Source organism: Podarcis muralis, chromosome 1 (genome assembly GCF_964188315.1).
Source record: "Podarcis muralis chromosome 1, rPodMur119.hap1.1, whole genome shotgun sequence".
Taxonomy (NCBI): Eukaryota; Metazoa; Chordata; class Lepidosauria; order Squamata; family Lacertidae; genus Podarcis; species Podarcis muralis.
Window position 1 is genome coordinate 89,461,475 of NC_135655.1, and position 19,348 is coordinate 89,480,822.

General features: G+C 41.2%; 1 protein-coding gene and 1 long non-coding RNA gene across 6 annotated transcripts in view; both read left to right on the top strand.

The window, feature by feature from the left end:
- EPB41L5 (erythrocyte membrane protein band 4.1 like 5) overlaps positions 1 to 19,348 on the top strand; it is an 83,465-nt gene that overhangs the window by 28,470 nt on the left and 35,647 nt on the right. For 2 of the 5 annotated variants that reach the window (XM_028742844.2, XM_028742846.2), the window contains exons 16-21: positions 136 to 251; positions 11,236 to 11,408; positions 11,795 to 11,883; positions 15,698 to 15,826; positions 17,342 to 17,403; positions 18,978 to 19,091. In XM_028742844.2, the coding sequence (XP_028598677.2) occupies positions 136 to 251; positions 11,236 to 11,408; positions 11,795 to 11,883; positions 15,698 to 15,826; positions 17,342 to 17,403; positions 18,978 to 19,091 (683 nt within the window). Of the gene's footprint in view, positions 1 to 135; positions 252 to 1,255; positions 1,335 to 6,397; positions 7,065 to 11,235; positions 11,409 to 11,794; positions 11,884 to 15,697; positions 15,827 to 17,341; positions 17,404 to 18,977; positions 19,092 to 19,348 lie in introns of those variants that run through there. The other 3 variants (XM_077934652.1, XR_013394331.1, XM_077934655.1) reach the window with 3 other exon arrangements.
- LOC144328958 (uncharacterized) lies at positions 1,341 to 4,443 on the top strand. Its single transcript, XR_013394333.1, has 2 exons — positions 1,341 to 3,735; positions 4,077 to 4,443. It is a non-coding gene; the product is annotated as an uncharacterized LOC144328958 (long non-coding RNA).

The window sequence follows — 19,348 nt, forward strand, 5'->3', positions numbered from 1 at the left end:
TCTCTTGGCCATAAATGTTAAGCTAATATGAAAATTTACAAACCAAAGTAGAAAACCTTGTGTTCTCATTTTCAAGGCTTAAAAAAACCCAATGAAGGCAAAACTACATTTTTGCTTTGTATTTTGTCTTTCAAGAACTGGAGTGCAATGCCCGCCCTACCCTCAGTTACAGCAGTTCCTTCTGGGCCAGTCTTAGTTGAAATAGAAAATCTCCCACGGAGTCCCGGGACCAGCCAGCAAGACAAGAAATGGTGCGTCACTCTGGTCTCACTTTGCTCTGATTTGGAAATGATGAGTTATTGGTCATTTCACATACCTTTCCTGCAACTGATATTGTTCATATTTGTGTCTTCTAAGAAGAATATATTGTTGTGGGGGTCATAGATTGTTCTTTTCAGCCTAATTTGGATACTTTGTCAATTCATAATTTGCAGTCCCAGTGTTGCTGGGTAGCACCTTGCTATTGTGCACCCTCATTATGTGCTCCCGCAGTGAAGTGAGTTGAATGACTTGTCCTTCAACCAGGATTGTGCTCTAAGTTCTGGCCAGATGAGAAAAGCCATACTTTTCATTACTGCAGGCTTTTCTTCAAAAAAATTTATAAAACCATCAAGCTTCACAGCTGCAGGTTTTTGGTTTTTGGTTTGTTTTTTGCAGTGACCAGGAGGGGTTCACTCAAGAAAATGGAAAAGGTTGCAAATAAGAGCTTATATTTAATTTAAATTCCTTTTCCTGATGGTCCAGGCTCTGGCTATCCATCAAGATAAGACCCTTTTACTTAGCTTTCAGCCCCATTCTGGCTCAAAAATACTTTTTGCTTCAAAGGGGACAATTTAATCTTGGAGAAAAACTTTTAATTCTCTCAGACACTTTGAAAAACTGCAGGATTACAATGCAGTAGACTTAAAATTTATCTTAGGCTGTTCCATCCATGCAGTGAACCTTTGACATGTGATCATAATCTGATTTGTTTTGCTTTTGTACAACTTATTTATTTGATCTCATTTAATTTGTATGCTATTTAATTGTAATGAAACATACTTCGAAGTGGTTATAACAGTGATACAGCAAGTATCGCTAATTTGTGGTCCTAATTGTTCAGATGTATTTGTCTTTTATGCAAACTTAGCTAATTGTATCTGTTGACTTAAAAATGCTCTTGACTTTGGCTTTATATCTTGAAGCTGTTCTGAGCTATGATCAAAAACATAATCAAAAGGTGCTTTCTCTTTTCTCTTGCCCTTGATTTATCCAGTGTCTGAAATTGGAGGTTTTTCTCTTGAGCTCTTGGTTGCTCTGTCAGTTTCTTCCTTCCCACTGGTGGTGATTGTAAGGTGGTGATACTTTATTTTTTAAATTCTGTTTTGCCTTATTGGTATGATGGCCTGTCTTGCATAAGCTCAGTATAACTGCTGTGCACATGCTTTTTGGTAACATTCTTGTGTGTGGTCTTTAGACTCCAGCTCCAAACAGCTCTGACTATGCTTTAACAGCCTTCTAGCGATTTATCAAGGAGTTGCTGCTTCTAAGAATATAAATGGTGTATTTAGAAATGTGCACAGCAGTGATTGTGCTGTGAATTGCAGAATTTGGAAAACTTCAATTTGCTCCCATTCTCCTTCTAAAATGGGTGGGGAGCTGTGGACCTCCAGATGATGTTAAACTCCAAATCCCATTACCCCAAAGTGTTACAGTCAGTGATCAGGGATGGTGGGAGTTGCAGTCCAGCATCATATTACTCGAGAGGTTTTCCCTTTTTTATACCCAGTACAATTGCGAAGAAAAGTAAGTGTGTGGTAACTTCAAATAAGGCTATTGCTACATGTAGTTCCCTTCATTAATATTAATTAAAATTTCAAAGTGTGTATAATCACATATAGTGTATACACATCTCTTCCACTGAGAGAAATTGCCAATTTGGCTTCCCACCACAAGAGCCTGCTGTAAAATAGGCATATATGAGTCAATAGGGCGGTCAGATACAAAAGACAGCAGAGTGCCTGCACTTTTAATAGCTGTGTAAAAGAAGGAATTAATTATAGCAGGTACAGTTGGTTGCCCTAGATATACATATGGGCTACACACTCCTATACCACTGCTATGTAAAAAAGGACCATTTTGGAAGTACGGTAGCTGTTACGAGCTACAGAAACCTTAATAGATAAGAAAGGGTTGTTTTTCACCATAGTTCCTGTTCCATCAACCCCTGGATATTATAGCTTTTCCATCCACGTGTTGCAGTGGTCTATTCCAGACCTTAGTGGCACAAGGAGAACTTTTTAACTGTAGCAGACGTGCATGTTCGATAAAACTTGTCACACAACCTGTCTGTTTATCCTCGCCCTGTGTGCCTATACTGGCTCTGGGCGCTTGGAGGAAAACATGGACCATGTGTTCAGAACTTCAGGTGTAAGTTTGCTTCAGCAGTAGCCCAGTATGTGATATGGGCAGTATATTGAGTAGATCCTACATCACCTTGGGATTTTGTGGGGAAATCTGCATTCTTCCATTTCAAAATTAAATATTCATCAAGCAGCCTACATTTTTGTTATTCTGCATGGTACGGCCCAGTTCACAGATGATGTTAAAACATTAGTTTAATGCAAATATTAAATGCTCATTTTTGGCTTACTCCTCATAGTAAGCCACCAGTGATGGTTCTTGCACAGCACTAAGCCAACATCTGGTTTTGTTTAATGGTGGAACAGCAGCAGTGGGAGAGGAGTAAAATGGACACTCATGAGAATCCTGCCCCAGTATGCTGCTTGTTCACATTAAACAGGTGTTTGTTTCTAACTATGATTTAATGTTATACATGAACTCGGCATGTATGTATGCATTTTAACAGGTTGTGCTGCTATTCTCAGGGGTCAGGGGAAGGGGAAGCAGTAAAGAATTGTTTGGAGCTGTATGGTCAGTCAAGTGTGTTGCGTTCAGTCTGAAGTTTGGAATGAGATTAAGCTGGATGCATTGATGGAATGTGTGTCTCTGCTTGGAGGAGAGCGACCTGAATGTCTCGATGCTGCCTATGGGGCTTTTCTGCATCAACCTCTTATCCCTTTTAATTGGTCTGGTCCCACAGCTTGGCTTTGGTCTTGCTCCTTTCACTTCATCAGCCTTCTTTAGAGAATTTTTATTTAAGCTCAAAATTGTTAGAACTGTGGTGCATTGAACTTCTTAATTTGGTAAAGGATCTGAACATTTTTAAAGGAATGGTTCTTTGCATGTATGGAAACGTGGCTGTGTTTCATTATGACATTTTTAGACGTAATTTGAGCTGCAGTGCTGACAGTGCCACTCAAAAGGATAAGCAATGCAACACCATTCAGAGAGTTTACTATGAGTTCACATTTTTTATTGTGGAGGTTCCTAATCTATTGATTGTGAAGACAAGGATATTCAGTGTAAACTCCAAAGTTAGGTTTGCACTTAGGTTTCACAGGATTGTCAAGGTTAATTCCTGATCATAAGGCACTATTGAAATCTTGCTCTGTGTTTAAGGGGCGAATGAGCAGCCTGTGTCTTCTCAAATTCACATTCAATGTTAAACATGTTTGTTGCTGCCTTGATAGTGGAACAGAGCAGATGTGGGGCTAGGATGTCAGGTGCTGGTGATTCATCTTCAGGGATTACCAGCTCCCATGAGAACAAAGAATAGGGCCATCTTGAGCAGACCTGCCCAGGTGTTCCAAGTTCCACTCCTACCCTCCATTAGGCTAATAGACATTAGTCTAGGCCAGGGGTCTGCAACCTTTAAGACAAAAAGAGCCACTTGGAGCCGTTTCCGAAGAAAAACAACAACTGGGAGCCACAAAACCATTGCGACATTTAAAACAAATATATCTCCGGAGCCGCGATCAGACAGCGGGCGGGAAGGTGACGTTGGGACGGTGCATGACTAACGCACGCACCGCCCCCATGCGACGTCACAGCAAGTACAGCACCCGCCACAGTGGGGAGTGTCGGGGCGCACAATGCGCCTCCTCCCCTCACTAGTATCTGCCCCGGAGCCGCGGCAAAGGTGTAAAAGAGCCACATGCGGCTCCGGAGCCGCGGGTTGCAGACCCCTGGTCTAGGCTAACAGTGTGAACACCTGTAGGGCCTTGTGTAGCTGTACATGCAAAGACTTCCACAAACTCTGGAACCCTGAAATTTATTGCTGACAGCCATTATGATGAGCTGTTCATAAAATAAAGGTGGTGTTTAAATTCATACGGCAATGAACCAGATCCTCAACATAAGAAACAGGAGTTGATTTGAAATTGCTTCTAAAGAAGGCTTCTTTGCAATAGGCTTGGTATCTTGCATGCTTTTCAAATCTCCTTTACTCTGATGTGCATATTCTTCCTGCGATGCTGCTTGATTGCATAGTGATGCGATTTTAGTGGAACATTACAACAGACAGAACTGTCATACTGTATTTTCCAAAATGGAAAAGTTGATCAGTAGCGGTCTCACAACCATACTGATAGGCTTTCCCCCAGTCTTCATTGGATAGTTGTTGTACTGTCAGTAGAACTACAGGCTTTAGGGCACAAGCTTTGAATATGGTTAAATATTCAGCACACACATATACATGCGTACACCCACACACTCCAGAAACCAGCCAAAGACTATCAGATACTCAAACTAGCTAAGAAAAAACCCCTGAGAAAACTTCCCTCGTGTATACAGTAGCACCAAAAGTGGCATGGTACTGTTGAAAATAATAGTTATGACTGTTACTAATTATTAGATTGAAGGATTTAAGAATTCTAAAAGTCTTGTTGAGTTGCCTTCCTTAGCTGGCTTTGGCAGCAACACTCAATTCAATCAAGTGTTCTGATCAAATTTAGTAGGAGTAAGTGTGGGAGACAGGAAGCCAAGCAAAGGTTTTTACTAATCTCCTGCATTCTTAGGCAGTTTCCTGGTCAAAACCCCCACAGGCATTATAGTTATCTTTTGCTGTCATCCAAAATGGGCCTTCCTAAGTTTTCTTTGAACACACTAAGCTTTTGGGAAGTGCTTCATTCCATTTTAAAATCAGTGGTTATGCCAATAGGTAGGTGTAGAAGTTCAGATCTATAGATGCATTAATGCAGTTAATTTTAAAATACTTATTATTAGGAAATTTGGAATTCAGAACATAAAAGAATGTGATTCTGAATCCAGCTAAAAAGCAAACTTCCTTGATGTGTAATATTAAGGAACCAAGCGTCCAAGATATCTTCAATATGGAACAACTCCAGCTATGCTCATAGGCATTAATTAGCAGTAGAACGGAGGAGAAAAAACTAGCCCTTCCTCTTTCTGAAGCGCTAAAGATTTTCTGTCATAACAAGATGGTTTTCCAAGACCATGCACTAATCAGAACTGGGCAAGTCCAGGACAGCTTCATTCATTAACACACTGTGTCTGCGTTAATGTTGAAAATTGCGCATATCTAAGAAGATTGATTTTGCAATTTCCTAAAATGAAATTTGGGCACAGAAAAAATGGCAGAAACCATGCCAAGCAAGCAGGATCCAGATCAGTTAATTCTGAATAACATGTGCATGAAATACTCTTGTTTTTCCCTGGCCATGTTCGCATGCCATGTTAAACCATGGTTTAAGCATTATTTGGATAAGCCTTCCTGAGCTCAGAGCGTCAGGCTTCTGCATTTCCCCCCTCCCCTCACTTGTGCAACAAGGATAAGGACTTCTGCTGTGTTATCTTTGCTGTTTACCATTGCATATGAACCAGAGGTCCTGGTTTAAAACAAACAATACAGCAATTAGTTACACACGCAAACTTCATAATCCATGGTTTGAAGTTGACTTGTTCAAAAACTAGTCATGCGAACTGGGCCACAGTGTTTATGGTGAGCTTCTTCATCATTCTTCTTTGCTTCAGACTCAAAAACTATTTTCTGATACGTCAAAGTAGTTCTCCTGTTAAGAATAGTATGTTTGTCCTAAATGATTAACAGTGTCATTTAAATCCTTTAACGCTGCTGTGCCTATCAGGTATTTTGCTTAAAGAAGGAATATAGTGTTAAGCCTGCACATTTAGGCAAATCTATAGCCATTCATATTATAGTAAGCCATGATAAGCCAGTGGGCTGGATAGGTATCTGCATTCATTTCTAATTTCATTTTCTGTATGGAGTAGATGCCATATGAAAAAGTGGGGGAGTATTCAAATTAACTGTTGCATTGGTCACCCTGAAACCAGCATGACGTCGTAGCAGCGGTGGAGGGTTTGACTTGACAGTCCACAGTTTCATTTCATTAAACCACGCGTTGTGCTCGCTGCTAAACAAGTTTGTTCTTGCTAGTCTGCCACTTCCTCAGCTACCTCTTGCTCCTTCCATTCTCTCTCCTCATTTGTGTCTAGATACTAACTGTGCCTCATCCCATTCCCCAAACCAATCCAGGCCCCATGATGCTGGTGACTGCTGTCAACGTGGTGGAAGTGCATGGAACGCGTGGTCCCCACCCTCGGCCCACTCAGTGGATAGACACCACTACCGTGACTTTGTCCGTGACCGCAATGTGAAGAATGCAGGAATGTACAGACAGGCTTTTGGTTCTGGTGTCCAAACCTCTGTGACTGACCTGTAGGACTTTTAACCTTTAGGAAGCCTTGATTGTTCCCTGTGACACCCTGGAACTTTGAAGGACAGGAGAAGACATCTTTTAAAAATAATTAACCTATGTGCTGAAACACCTGAATATGAAGGAATAGCTTTCTAGGTATTTCTCTTTCCACTTAAGAGAAAATACCTTAAGTTTTTTCTTACTGGAAGAAAGGTTTAAATAGCTTCCTTGGTTGTAACAAAGCTGCATATTCTAACCATAGAAACTATATTTTGTTCTCAAAGCGTTTCAAGTAAGCTACCATGAGCGGTTTAATTGTGCTTGACATGATCTTTTAACTGTTTTATATTTTTTAAAAATAGAGGAGATGGCAACTGGCAGGTGAAGGCTGCTCCTTTTTAGTTCTTCTGCACTTTTAATAATGTGCTTAACTGGATATTAAATAGAATTATACTTTTGATATTAAAAATAAAAAGCTTTTAAGGAAACCTGAAGGACCTCTAAGTAGGTTGTCTGAGAGTGTCTTTCTGAGATGTTTTGCTTGAATGCAAAAACCTGTTCAATTGTGTTTCCTGGAAAAGCATGTCAGCTTGCCAGTATCCTTATTGGTGTGACCAGTTCAGGTTGTATGATGTAGCTACATGTGACCAGTTTTCTTCTGCTTCAAAAATGCTAGTTCAACAATGCAGTAACAGCAAAAACAAAGAAGTGCCTCCCTGCAATCTCAGGGGCTGAGAATCATGAGCCATTTACATCTCCTTCATTCCTCCCTTATCTTCTTTGGAAGAAAAATTGCTCTGCAGCCTTCCCAGCTTTCCACATGTCAGTTTGAAGTCCATGACATTACATAATTCATCCCTTAGAGCTTTTTCTAATTTGAAGGCACAGGCATCTAGGAGGCTGCAGAACACTGGAAAAATGTTTACTGTAAAGAAGAACACAGAAAACTAAAGCCAACTTGCAACAATAAACTAAGTTCAATCCTGCACCATCAAAATTCTAAAGAAAACAGAAGCCTCTTTTGCAAGGGAAGAAAAAATAGGAGGGCACAGATGTTGGCACAGCTCTTCTTTACACTGCATAGATGCATTGTTAAACCACCTAGAAGGGTTGTAGAGGGTTTATTTGTAGTCACTCCATTGAAATGTCAGGTGATGCATAGCAATGATGGCTATGGATTAGAGAAGCCTGGAGTTAAACAATAACAAAGCTTAAAAACAAAAGTTGAAAAATAACCAGCTTTATCAAACTGCACTTCGTTTGTGGTTATTTGCTTAAAGATAAATAAACATTAAAAGGAGTCCATGGCATCTAAGCCAAGTCAGTTACTAGCCTCACTTTTTGCCAGCCCCTAGAGGTATCAAAAGACTTAAAAAGAGGCTCGTGCTGCCCTGAGCACAGGGCAGGGTTGGATTAGAAAAATGTGTCCCTCTCCCAAATCCTGCTACCCTCTGCTCTCAGTGTTACACTGCCTGTGTGGAGCTCCCTCTTCCATTTTGTTAGGGGGATCTCTATTTATGGAAGCCCACAGACAATCCCTAAATGGTACATTCCAGGAAGGGGGCTGAGCTGAACCAAAATCTTCTGGATCTCAATATGGGCCCACTGCAATCACTTGATGCTTTTGCCTGCCTTCTGCCCAGGCCAGTTTAAGAGATGTGGCTGTGTACACACTTGCAAACTGCTCATCATTATGATTGGAAGAAGGAGACATTGTGAAACATAGGAACCTTAGAGGCTACAACACATCATTTCCCCATCCTGAATGGAAGCCTGTGCACACAGCACAGAATACTTTCTTAACATTTGTTAAGTAGGGTGCATTCTAAACGTACTGTACCTCCCAAGTCTTAAAACCCACCAGCAGCCACCTCTTTGGCGCATACCTCTTTGTATGTGTGGATTGGGGCACTAATTCAATCATGGTATTAGAAATGTACTAGAAAGATCACACCTCGTTTTATTTCCTAATATCAGCCAGCCATGGTGGACATGATGAGAAGCAGATATTGTGGTCAGAAGTTCCCTCTCTCACACACACCATTATAGTTAGCATAGCACTTTGTGTAACTTTGCCGGCTGCAGGATGTTCTCCTCCCTGTTAACTATACTGTGCATTCTCTTGCGGGGAGAGTGCACTATAGTTTGGGAACCACAACACTACAAGGTAATGTATTAATCTTCATTTTGTGAAAATCAACAAATGAAATGAAGTTGAGAACCAGTGAAATCAATAAAGCTGCCTAACTTCTTAGATTGTTTTCTATGGGAGAGCAGCAGTTCTCTTCATCACAGAAGATAGCTTCTTTCCCATTCCACCCTCTGGGTCTCCTCCCTCCCCACTCCCCACCTACATAAAATGTGGCTGAGATCTGCAAGTTATCCACCCCAGACTTGCACAAAGCTTTGGTGAGAATTGCACTAGAGATTTGGGTTGGGATGTCATCAATATTCTGATGACACTTGGCTGCATCTTTTGTGTACATGTTTTGATTCCAGAGCAGTGGTGTTTCTGAAAATAGTGATTAGTATCAGAACTAAAGTGGATGGGGGCAACCAAACTTAAACCAGACATGATAGCAGTACTGTTACTTAGAGGGTCTGGAAGTATGAGAATAAGCTGCTCTGGATAATGTTCCAGTCTCTTAGAGATCAGGTTCACAAGTTGCATTTGCTTCTGGATGTCCCAAGTGGTGGGAGTGCTTTTTATCAGCTTTAGTTTGTATACCAGCAATTACTGATTTATTGAAGGCCATTGCCCACAGATTGTATTCCATGTATAGTCTCTGTGCTATAAAAAAAGTGGAGAAATTGGGTGGGTGGGGCATACAGATGAATTATGCATAATGATCTACAGCAGGTGAGTGGATCTGACATTTGCTGCTGCACTGCAACATGCTCAGGTAAACTGGGTCAAGCAACCATTAAAAATAAAAGTTAAGATGGCAGGGATGCCCACCCCTTCCAGTGCATAACCACGTCCTTTTTCTTGTCCCACCTTCTGCAGGTTGGAGAATGAGCTTCTGAAACAGGAACCTTCTGTACTATTGGGTTTCCCATAAGATTTAGAACCCTGGATAATCAAAGTTCTGAGCCATGAGTACAGGATCTCCCTGCTTTAAAAGTTTGCCCTCATGCACCAGAGGGCATAGAGACAGATGGTAGGGAACCTTTGGCCCTCCAGACATTGCTGAACTGCAAGCATGACCAATGACCACAGGTGGTGGGAGCTGGGAGTTCAGGAACATCTGAAGAGCCAAAGGTTCCCCACACCAGGGGGTAGAGATTTGAGCCTTCCCTTGCTCTCCTTAGGTGTTTGTCATAAGAAGAAATTGAACAGCCAAATAGAGTCAACGAAGGTGGTTTTTCTTTGATACATGGTAACTTCATGAGATGATCATCATGAAATGTAATCAAAGGTTGCAGTTTTCCCAGTCTAGGTTGGGGAGGGTATTATAGCAAGGGTGGTGTTTTATCGTGTGTATTTGGGAAGAGTGCTGCAGGAAAATGGAAGTGAAAGGTTTTACCATAATAATTATTGTGACATGAAGAGTAAAAGAGAAGTTCTGTATACTAAAGATTGTAAGGAGGATGAACAGAGTGAACAGAACACTTCCATTCTATTGCTTCTTAGAATTGTTGTTGTTGGCATCAGTCTATCTTGAAAGACAGTGGAGCGCACCTCTGGGTGCGAAGCCAAACCGCCAGAGAATCACAGCTGTGACTGTGGCTGCAGTAACTCGTAACTACTGCCTCCCACATTGTTTTTGTTGTGTTAGCAGCACCAAAGTGACCTCTCCAGGGCGCAAGCCTGGGCAGTGTGTATGGACGTCTTGGGATAACATTAATTACATAAGATTGCCATCTGTATCCAGATCTTTTAAAAGCAACTGTGAAAAAGCATCTGCATTATTAGCATGCCAGCTTCATTGCAGATCAGGAAAAGCACACATCAGTGGTTGCCAAATTGGAGTGCTTTGTTTAAAAATGCAAATAATCACTTGCTTAGGTGTTCGTGGTGTGCCTAACAGGAAGAGGTGGGTACTACAAGAATGTTCACATTCTAGAAAATAATTGTGTAATATCTGAGAGGGCCTCAGTCATAGATAGGACGGTGTTATGCTATTTATTTAAAGGATTATACTCTGCCTGGAGGAAAAAGCCCTCTCAAGGTAGCTTACAGAAATCTTTAAAAGCACATGCAAATGCTGGACCAGTCCATACACTTTGTGATTTTTAAGTTTTATTTTTAATGCTGGTTAGGAGCTTAAGGAGCCCTGCAGTTGTACTTGCATAGCACACAGCAGAAGGAGGGAACCTTTCTCAGCTTGAACACCACATTTCCTTGTTGGCAACTTTTGGGGGAGCTGCATGGTGGATGGGGCAGAGCCATAGGTGAATGGATATGACCCTTCTCTTTTCTAGCCATGCAGAAGTCAGAGGTTTCTGAACACTCATCTCTCTATCCAGGCAAGTAAGAGGCATTGTCTCAGTTCAAGGACGTCATTCCAGCAAAGCAGAAGGACTTAGGGAGGGCCTAGAGCAAAAACGGTGTGGGTTGTCCTGAGGGCTGCATCAAGAGGCTCTTAGGCCTAAAGTTCCCCACCCTTGCTGCAGAAGCTTGCTTTGAATTGTTTGTGCCTAAAACCTTGTTTCCTTTTCATATCCCATGTAGTGTGCCCCTGATTGTTGATTTACTGGATAACAAGGAATTGTTGGAAACTTGTATTGACAATACTACTGATTTTCCTCCTGCCGGAGGGTCAGCTGAAGCTTTGGAACAAACGGGTCTTGGCTTCACTCCTCTTGGCACAAAGGAGCAACCCTCCGACAAGGCGGATCCTGTTGGTAAGGAAATGCCTGGTAGAATGGGAATTATTGGGACATTTAAAATACCTGTCTCCTTGTCTGTGATACTGCAAAGTATCTGATGTGTATCTGGAAAGTATCTGGAATGCTTTAATGTTCAACAAGAATTGTGATCCTTCCTAACCTCCCAACGTGAGCTTATCTGCAACAGACCACAGTTCTTAACAAAACAGTAGGATTTCCAGATGATTCCAGCTGGTGCATATGCAATACTCATAAGTATGGTTGCACAGACGATGTTAAAAAAAACAGATAAATTACAGGAAAGTGTAATCCTGGTTTTAATAATTGACAGAAGTGACAAAAGCTTTTCAGAGCGCCATTCCAGTCTTTGGTTGACTTATATCCTATCTCTATTTGAGCAGGTGAGGATGCATCATTGAAACTCAAGCGGCTGGAAGCAGAACTCAACCCTTTGCTGGTTTCCCAGTCCAACATAAACATCAACAAACAGGTACTGAGTGTTAATTCCTCCCAAAGTTACTGAGTGTACAGTTTAGGTTTCAGTGAAATTTGTTACTTTCCTGCTCTTTAGCCCTGCCTATATTCTGTTTTTGGGAAACCGCTGTAAAAGCTGAATAGATGCATGTGTGAATCTGATAGAAATTCTCTGGGATCTTCCTGAATAACGTAGACTGGTTTACAGTCTGAGAGGTAGCAGTTGGCACCATATCTTGTTGGGAATACAGCTCCTTTAATTGAGAACAGATTTCCTCCTAAGACAGACAGCTCCTTTCTAGTGCATTCTAGTGCATGAGAAACACTCCAGGTTACTGGCTCCCTGACTAAACAGAAGAACCAAGTGCATTTCCATGAGGGATGTGGAGCTGAACATCTGCTCCCACTCTGAGGCCCAGGTCATGTTCTCTAAAATAATTCACATGCAACAATCCGTCTTAGCAGCATCGAGGAAATACTGTATGCACTAACAAGGTCCACTAGATGCCAGCAATTCAGGGAACGCAGGGGATATTTTTTCGTTCCCTGTACTCATGCAAGTCACCATCAGAAACTTTTGGGTTTTCAGCAATTCACAACACACTTTTTTCTTTTGCCTGGTTTGGTGGGGATTTTGGTGCTTTAAGCTGGTTTGGTGCTACAAACAAGCATGTTAGTTTGACCCTTGTCATCCAGCTGCATGCATACCTTCTGCAACCAACAAACAAATTTTATCAATGGGGGAGAGGGAAACTAACATCATATTCCTCCTCCACTGTTCTTGGAATCAGCTCCAGCACAGAATCTTCTTTCCTCTAGCTAGCAGTGATAACTAGTTACTCCTCCATCATTCCCAGATCTAGCTAAAACTCAACAACAGGAGAGAGAATTCTGCATCGCCTTCTAATCATTTAATTGCTGTGAGACCACCGTGGGAGCCAGTTTTTGGTTGAAAAGCGGGATGAAAAGGCAATGAGCTAATAAATAATGGGTCTTTTTTGCTCGCTCTTTAGTTGGCAGGAGTAGCAGAGCATTGTAGCTTACTGAGAGTATTGAGGAACATGCAGGTCCTCATGGCTGTTTCTGTTTTCTGGGCTATATTGAAGCACCTCCGAGGAAAAAGTAGTTACTTCTGAATGCTCACGTTTTCCTCAATGGCATTCATCTGCCTTGTGCACAGTTCATGGCTAGTGTATTATAAAGATTACACAGTCTGTAAGAAGATTAGCCTTGGGGTTCTTTTCTGATGGCTCTTCCTCATAAACAGAAGTAAACACACTCAATCCTGATCAGTGTCTAAGTCTGTTTTTTATTGTGCTTCAGCTTTAAAAGATGAAGAAAACAAGACCTCAAGTGATTAAGCAAATGAAGGTGTCTCAAATGCTAATTAAACTAAAAATATGTGGACCCCCATGAGTATAGGTTATTTGTTCAACTGATGTACTCAGTTTATATTAACAAACAAATGCCATATGAATAGAACTAATGATTTTGTGTACGTTGGTACTTACATAAACTAGGTTCTGTGTTAGGGAGTCTTTCACTGTGATTAAAAAATGTGGAGGGTTATAGCTGCGTTTGCATAACTTATGTGTGGATTTTTCAATATCAGACTATCCTATGCAAGGGACCCTTAAATCCAGAACAGATCACCATGTACTTAACCAGTTTTGTTACCATTAAATGGATTCTTTTAAGAGTGCCAAGTTATGTTTTATTTTCCTCAGTGAAGGTGCAACTCACTTAAGCTTTATAAATCATCATTTCCTTTGCACCCAGAAGCACAAAGCAACACAGGAACCCTGCGTTATTCGCTGCCCTTTCAAATGCTTACAAATTGTGAATTTAATGCTCATATACAATAATGCAGATGTGGCCTAACTTAATTGGAGCTTTTAAACTTTTTAGAAAAGTTTTTTCCCCCAGAAATGCTTGTATGTTTTATTTCATTTTGTACCTTTTCCTATAGGCTGGGGGTGGCTCCACAGCCATTTGTAGCGTCTGTCCCTCACTGCTCAACTTATTTCTTTCCCACACTAACCTTAACCCTCCTTATGTGCAAAATATTCATATAGCAAATAAGCAATTATACCCGAGGGCTAAAACTTGCTAATTTTCTGGACTTCTCAAAATGGTTTAATATTTTACTATTACTTATGATAGCATAATGTAGGGATAATGCTGAAGTCTTGTGGGAGGACAGACCTTCCAACAAGCTCAGCAACAAGATGAGAACCACAAATCATTGGCTCTCTATTTAGCTGTAGAGGTTTTATCTCACTGCCGTGGGTCCTATAACTTCCCCCCAAATGGCATTCTGAAATACCTTCAGATTCCTTTCATCAACTGATGATGCAAATAGTTTAAAATTCAGTTTGCTTTGCCAGCATTTATTTTCTTACGTTAGGACGGCAGTGAAATATTTTGTTGGAAAATAATCTCCCTGTTTCATGTTTGAAACTGTAGTATGAATGGCCCTATTCTTACAAGAGAGTTGCTGTTGTTTTTGGCAGCTTGCTGGACTGGAAGCTTGCAATGTTGGCAGTGCCAAGATCTAGACAATCATGCTGGCACTGAAGGGAGCAATTAATTTCTAAATGCACAGGCATTCCAGTTTCTTGAGTTTCTGGAATGTAGGGAACAATGCAACTTCATTAGTGATTTTTTAAAAAAATGGTATTTTGTAAGATAGATACTGAGCAATAGGTGGAAAAAAGTAGCTTGAAAACACGACTGAACTCCATAAACACACCCACAGCTGGAGGAGCACCTCAGAACGACTCTGCTGCTCCTGGGACCAAGTCAGCTCTTCTGAGTCCTGCTTTCTCTCTGGAACCCTTTGTGGTTGAGTTCACTTTTAAGGGCATTCCACAGGAGAGGGGGGAATTGTTCTATTGAAATCCAACTCTTGGAAGATTAAATACAACAACAGACAGATTAAATAATCTGGATTTTGCTCAGCAACCATTGTGTCTACAAATCACTATAATTCTGGTAGGAAGGCAGAAAGAAACCAGAGAGGTCAAAAGAATATTGCCTCTCCCCATTTGGACATCAACAAGGAAGAGGGAAGAGAAGAGGAGGGAGCTAATTTGGATAAAATAGTATCTTAACAGGAAATGGATTTTTAATGTGGAGGTAAAATTGGAAAATTACTTTTTGCTACAAGCATTTACAAAGTTTATGCGAATCAAAAATCCCCCCCTCCGGCTCCAATACCTTTTATTTTGTTTATTTATCAATATTTTATCCCACCTTTACTCCCAAGGAGCTCAAGGCAGCATATGCAGTTCTTTCTCCCTATTTTATCCTCACAACAACCCTTAGGTAGGTTAGCCTGAGAGACTGTGACTGGCCCAAGATCACCCAGTGAGTTTCATGGCTGAGAAAGGATTTAACCCTGGTCTCCCAGGTTCAAGACTCTAACCACTATACCACACTCAGTCTCTGTTTTCCCTTTTTATCCCCGTTGTATACTTGCACTGATAAGCATGTGTTAATGAACACGTACACCTCCGATTTGGCTCTGGTTTCTTAATACAGTGTGTGTTCCAAAACATTAGCAAGCAGACCTTGTTCCTAGTCAGAGCTTTTGCAAAATGCTCCAAATTATGTATACTGCAGTTGAAACCACACGTCTCTGATTGCACAGGCTTTTCTCCAGTACACTATATTCAGTCCTGCTTGTCTGTTTGAAGCATAATTATTTACAGGTTTTGGTTTTGTGACCCCCGTTTGTGTGTCCTCTGTGCTGCTCCCGGTGGCTATTAATCTACCTAGATTCTCCCTAGAGAGATGCTGCTAATTAATGCACCTCTGTCACTTTGTAGCAGGAGGTGGTGAAGCTGACAGAGAAATGTCTCAACAATGCCATTGAGAGCCCAGTGAGTGCCTCTGTGCGGCTGCCTCCAGACATCAAGAGCAACATTCTGAAGGCCCAGGCCGAGGCAGTGAACAAGGTAAGTGCTGTAATCCAAGCGTTTGCCATTGTGATCAGTAAGTGCACATTTCTGCAGTATTTTCTTTGAGTGACTTAGATCTTTCTAATATTCCTTGTGCCTAGTATGTAAATATTTTTTGTGGCTCCAGTTTTTGGAAGGCTAAGAAAATCCTGCGGGTGAAACTAATCTCTGTCATCTTATGCCCTCCCAATTTCTGTCTGCGGCTCTCATAGAATATTGATGAGTAGAGCTTTCCATTGTAGATGGCGTGCAGACTTTTTCTCAGCAAGTGGTGGCTTTTTTTTATTTAGCGTGAGAGAACCATCCTTTGGCCCCTCACACCTTTCCACATCTTTGCTGCTCCCCTCCATTCTAAAAGTCTTGCAAAATCTGCAGGTTGGAAGATTTGCTCTTGCTTATTCTTTTGCATCTTATTATTTCCCCTCTTGATAAAAAATACCCTCGCAGAATAAAATGTCCATCTGATCTATGGCCTTCACCCGGCTGTACTTTGCTTTGGGGCAGAAAGATGTAATTACTGATAACAAAAAGAGCTGTGGAATACCTTTCTTTATTAAATAAACATTTTGACTGGAGTTGATGATGCACATTTGCTGTAGTTACAATGTTAAATGTTAAAATTTAACATTTCCTGAAAATCTGATGGTTCAAGCTCTCTGTCCCCTTGTCATAATTGGACCTTATATGTCACAGATGCTGCCACATAAAAAGTTGCTGCATTCTCTAATTCTCATTTCCAAAGCTGTCAGTTTAATATTACTCAGGAAATTATATTAAACAGGCGCATTGTAGGATTCAGAGCCCAACTTGACTTTCAGATCACAAGTGATTGAATACGAATAAGTACTTGGGGGTCATACCTGATGTGCTCATGCTATACAGAAGCATCAAAGTAAGATATCTCTGAATGCTAAGCAGGCTACAAGATTCAGTATGGTTTCTATCTCAGTATCCCGTTCTGTGCAGCCTGGCTCCTTGCTGGTTTTGAAAGTGTAATAGTAATACTTTTGTTATTCAGGGCATTTGGAGATAGCTATGGGGAGTGAGTGATTTGTATCTGCCTGTTTTTGATGCAACTATTTTGACCTTGCTGCGTGGTTGGTGTTTTGTTTTTGTTTTGTTTTTCGTCTTTCTTACTTTTATTGTGGAGCTTAGTATTATACTTATTTTGTATTGTAAACCACTTTTGTCTGTGTAGATTTTATTGCATTAGCCGTGTGGCCATAGCATGATATACATAGAAACCCTTTAGAAATATACCTTTAGAAACCCTAATAAGATGCAAAGGTGGTGTTTAAATTTTAAAATAAATATGTAATGGGACACGTTGCCCATGTAAAATGGGACTGTTTCAGTTCTGATCATTAGAACTCTATTCTGTTTCCTTTTCACAGTAAGCATGTAGCCTGTCCTTGACCTGTTGCAGAGGAACTGCCTCGCTATTTATAAAATCATAAATCTCTGCAAAACTCTCAGTTTCTGAAGTGTTCTGTTATGTCTCTTTTCTTTCAGGTCATGAGGGAGGACAGCATGTCTGGCAACAAGAACACCAACCTTCAAGATGCTGCTGGCAGGTATAGGCACTGAGGGTGAATTGTGCTGAGGGATTCAGCTATAACTGCGCTCATGGCAGTGTGGGCAGTTTGCTTCAGTTACTCTGTGAATCAAGAAGCCACATGGGAAAGGTTCCCATAAAATTTGAATTAGCTGGTAGTTTAGAAAGACTACTATTTCTGTTGTTATCATGAATGCTTAATTTACAAGTAGGCTTGACTGCTTGTCCCTTGAATTCATGAACCCAATGAAAGTGCCTAGCCCTTTAAAGAGAGGGAGAGAGGGAGATTACTTTTCCTCATTACTAGATTGGGAACCTAAGAGAGGGAGGATATCACCACCTGGCCTGCAGATCAAATGCAAGTATATGGAGGGTAGAGGAATTCCCATGGCTTAGTGTCACTTCTTGGCCGCCCTTCTGAGAGAGGCAGAAAAGGAATTAGTTTCAGTGCACTGGTGTGTGATGTAAATGCCATGGGAAGTCCTGGCACCAGCAACTCTTGGCTTCCCGCAGGCTAAGGATTTGGAAAGATTTTTGTCTGCTAAATTGGTACTAGATTGGGTGCATAAGATGGAAAGAGAGGTGGAATTCTGCAATTCTCTAATCTTGCACAGTTCCAGTGTAGAATTCAGTATCCTGAGAATGTTCGCTTTAGTTTTAAAATACTCTTTTTTCTGTCCACTCAGGCTGTGGGGATCTGTTTGAATGCATGTGGGCAATTATATGAGTGTGGCATTTTTATTCCACCTTGCACAGAAAGCTGCCTTATACCAAAACACAGTGTTTTCCTGTATAGCCTAGTATTACCTATTGTGATTTTACAGCAGCTGTCCAGGTTGTCAGGCTGAGATACCTCCCCTGCTATTGGATTCTTCTAGCTGGAGATGTCAGGAATTCAACCAGAAATCACCTCTATGTGCTCCCACCACTGAGCTGTAGTTTCTCTAAGATGTTCAGGGTGGTACTACCTTTATTGTCAGAACAATCCTCTGAGGCAGGCTAAGCCAAGCATGTGTGACTGGCCCAGGGCCACACAGGAAGCTTCGTCGCTAAGAGGAGATGTGAGCTTGGTTTTCCCTGGTCATAACTGAATGCTGCTCAACTCTGCTATACGTATAGCTCTCGCGAATGTGTACTCTTTCCCTCTGTTGTCTAGCAGAAGCGTAAAAAATTACACAAAATAAATTTGTTCCTGGTATATCTATCTATATACAGTCAATTTTATTTCATTTGCCCAGACTTACTTCTCCCTACTTCTAGCAGAATTATGCTTTTTTATACATTGCACTAAAGCCTTGGGCGCATGGTTGAAAATAGCCTAAAGCAGTGTTTCCCAAACTTAGGTCTCCAGCTGCTTTTAGACTACAACTCCCATCATCACCGACCACTGGTCCTGCCTAGCTAGGAATGTTGGGAGTTATAGTCCCAACAACAGCTGGAGACCCAAGTTTGAGAAGCACCTTGGCTTTTTATTGCTAATGCAAAGGTTTGTTCACTGGAGAATAGTGGCAAAGGTGGTATGATTTATATATATGAGATCTTAGAATTCCTATGACATGCTCATAGTCAAACTTTTGGGTCTGGTTTGTTCAGGAGCATTCTTCTGTCTGGAAAAGTTCAGAACAGCCCTCTGAGAGCCCACAGCCCCGTGTTCCAGGAGTCGAGAGAGAGGCTGAAAGTGATTCCTATCTCCAATGCCTTCATTCCGTAAGTCCTCTGGGAGGGAGTATTCTTAAGGCAGGGAAACAGCAGGAAGATTGCATAGAGATTAAGTCTAGGAAAGAATAAAACAGCTCAGCATTTGAGTGGCTCACTCAGTTAATCCTAGCAATTTCTAGCCAGGTTAGTCATTTTGCTTGTCTGCCAGAAATCCAGGAACAATTAGTATAGTTTATTCACAGTCTAAACAATCAATACCAGAGGAACAGAACTCAACCTCTTAGTGGAGTGCTTCCTCTTGGACA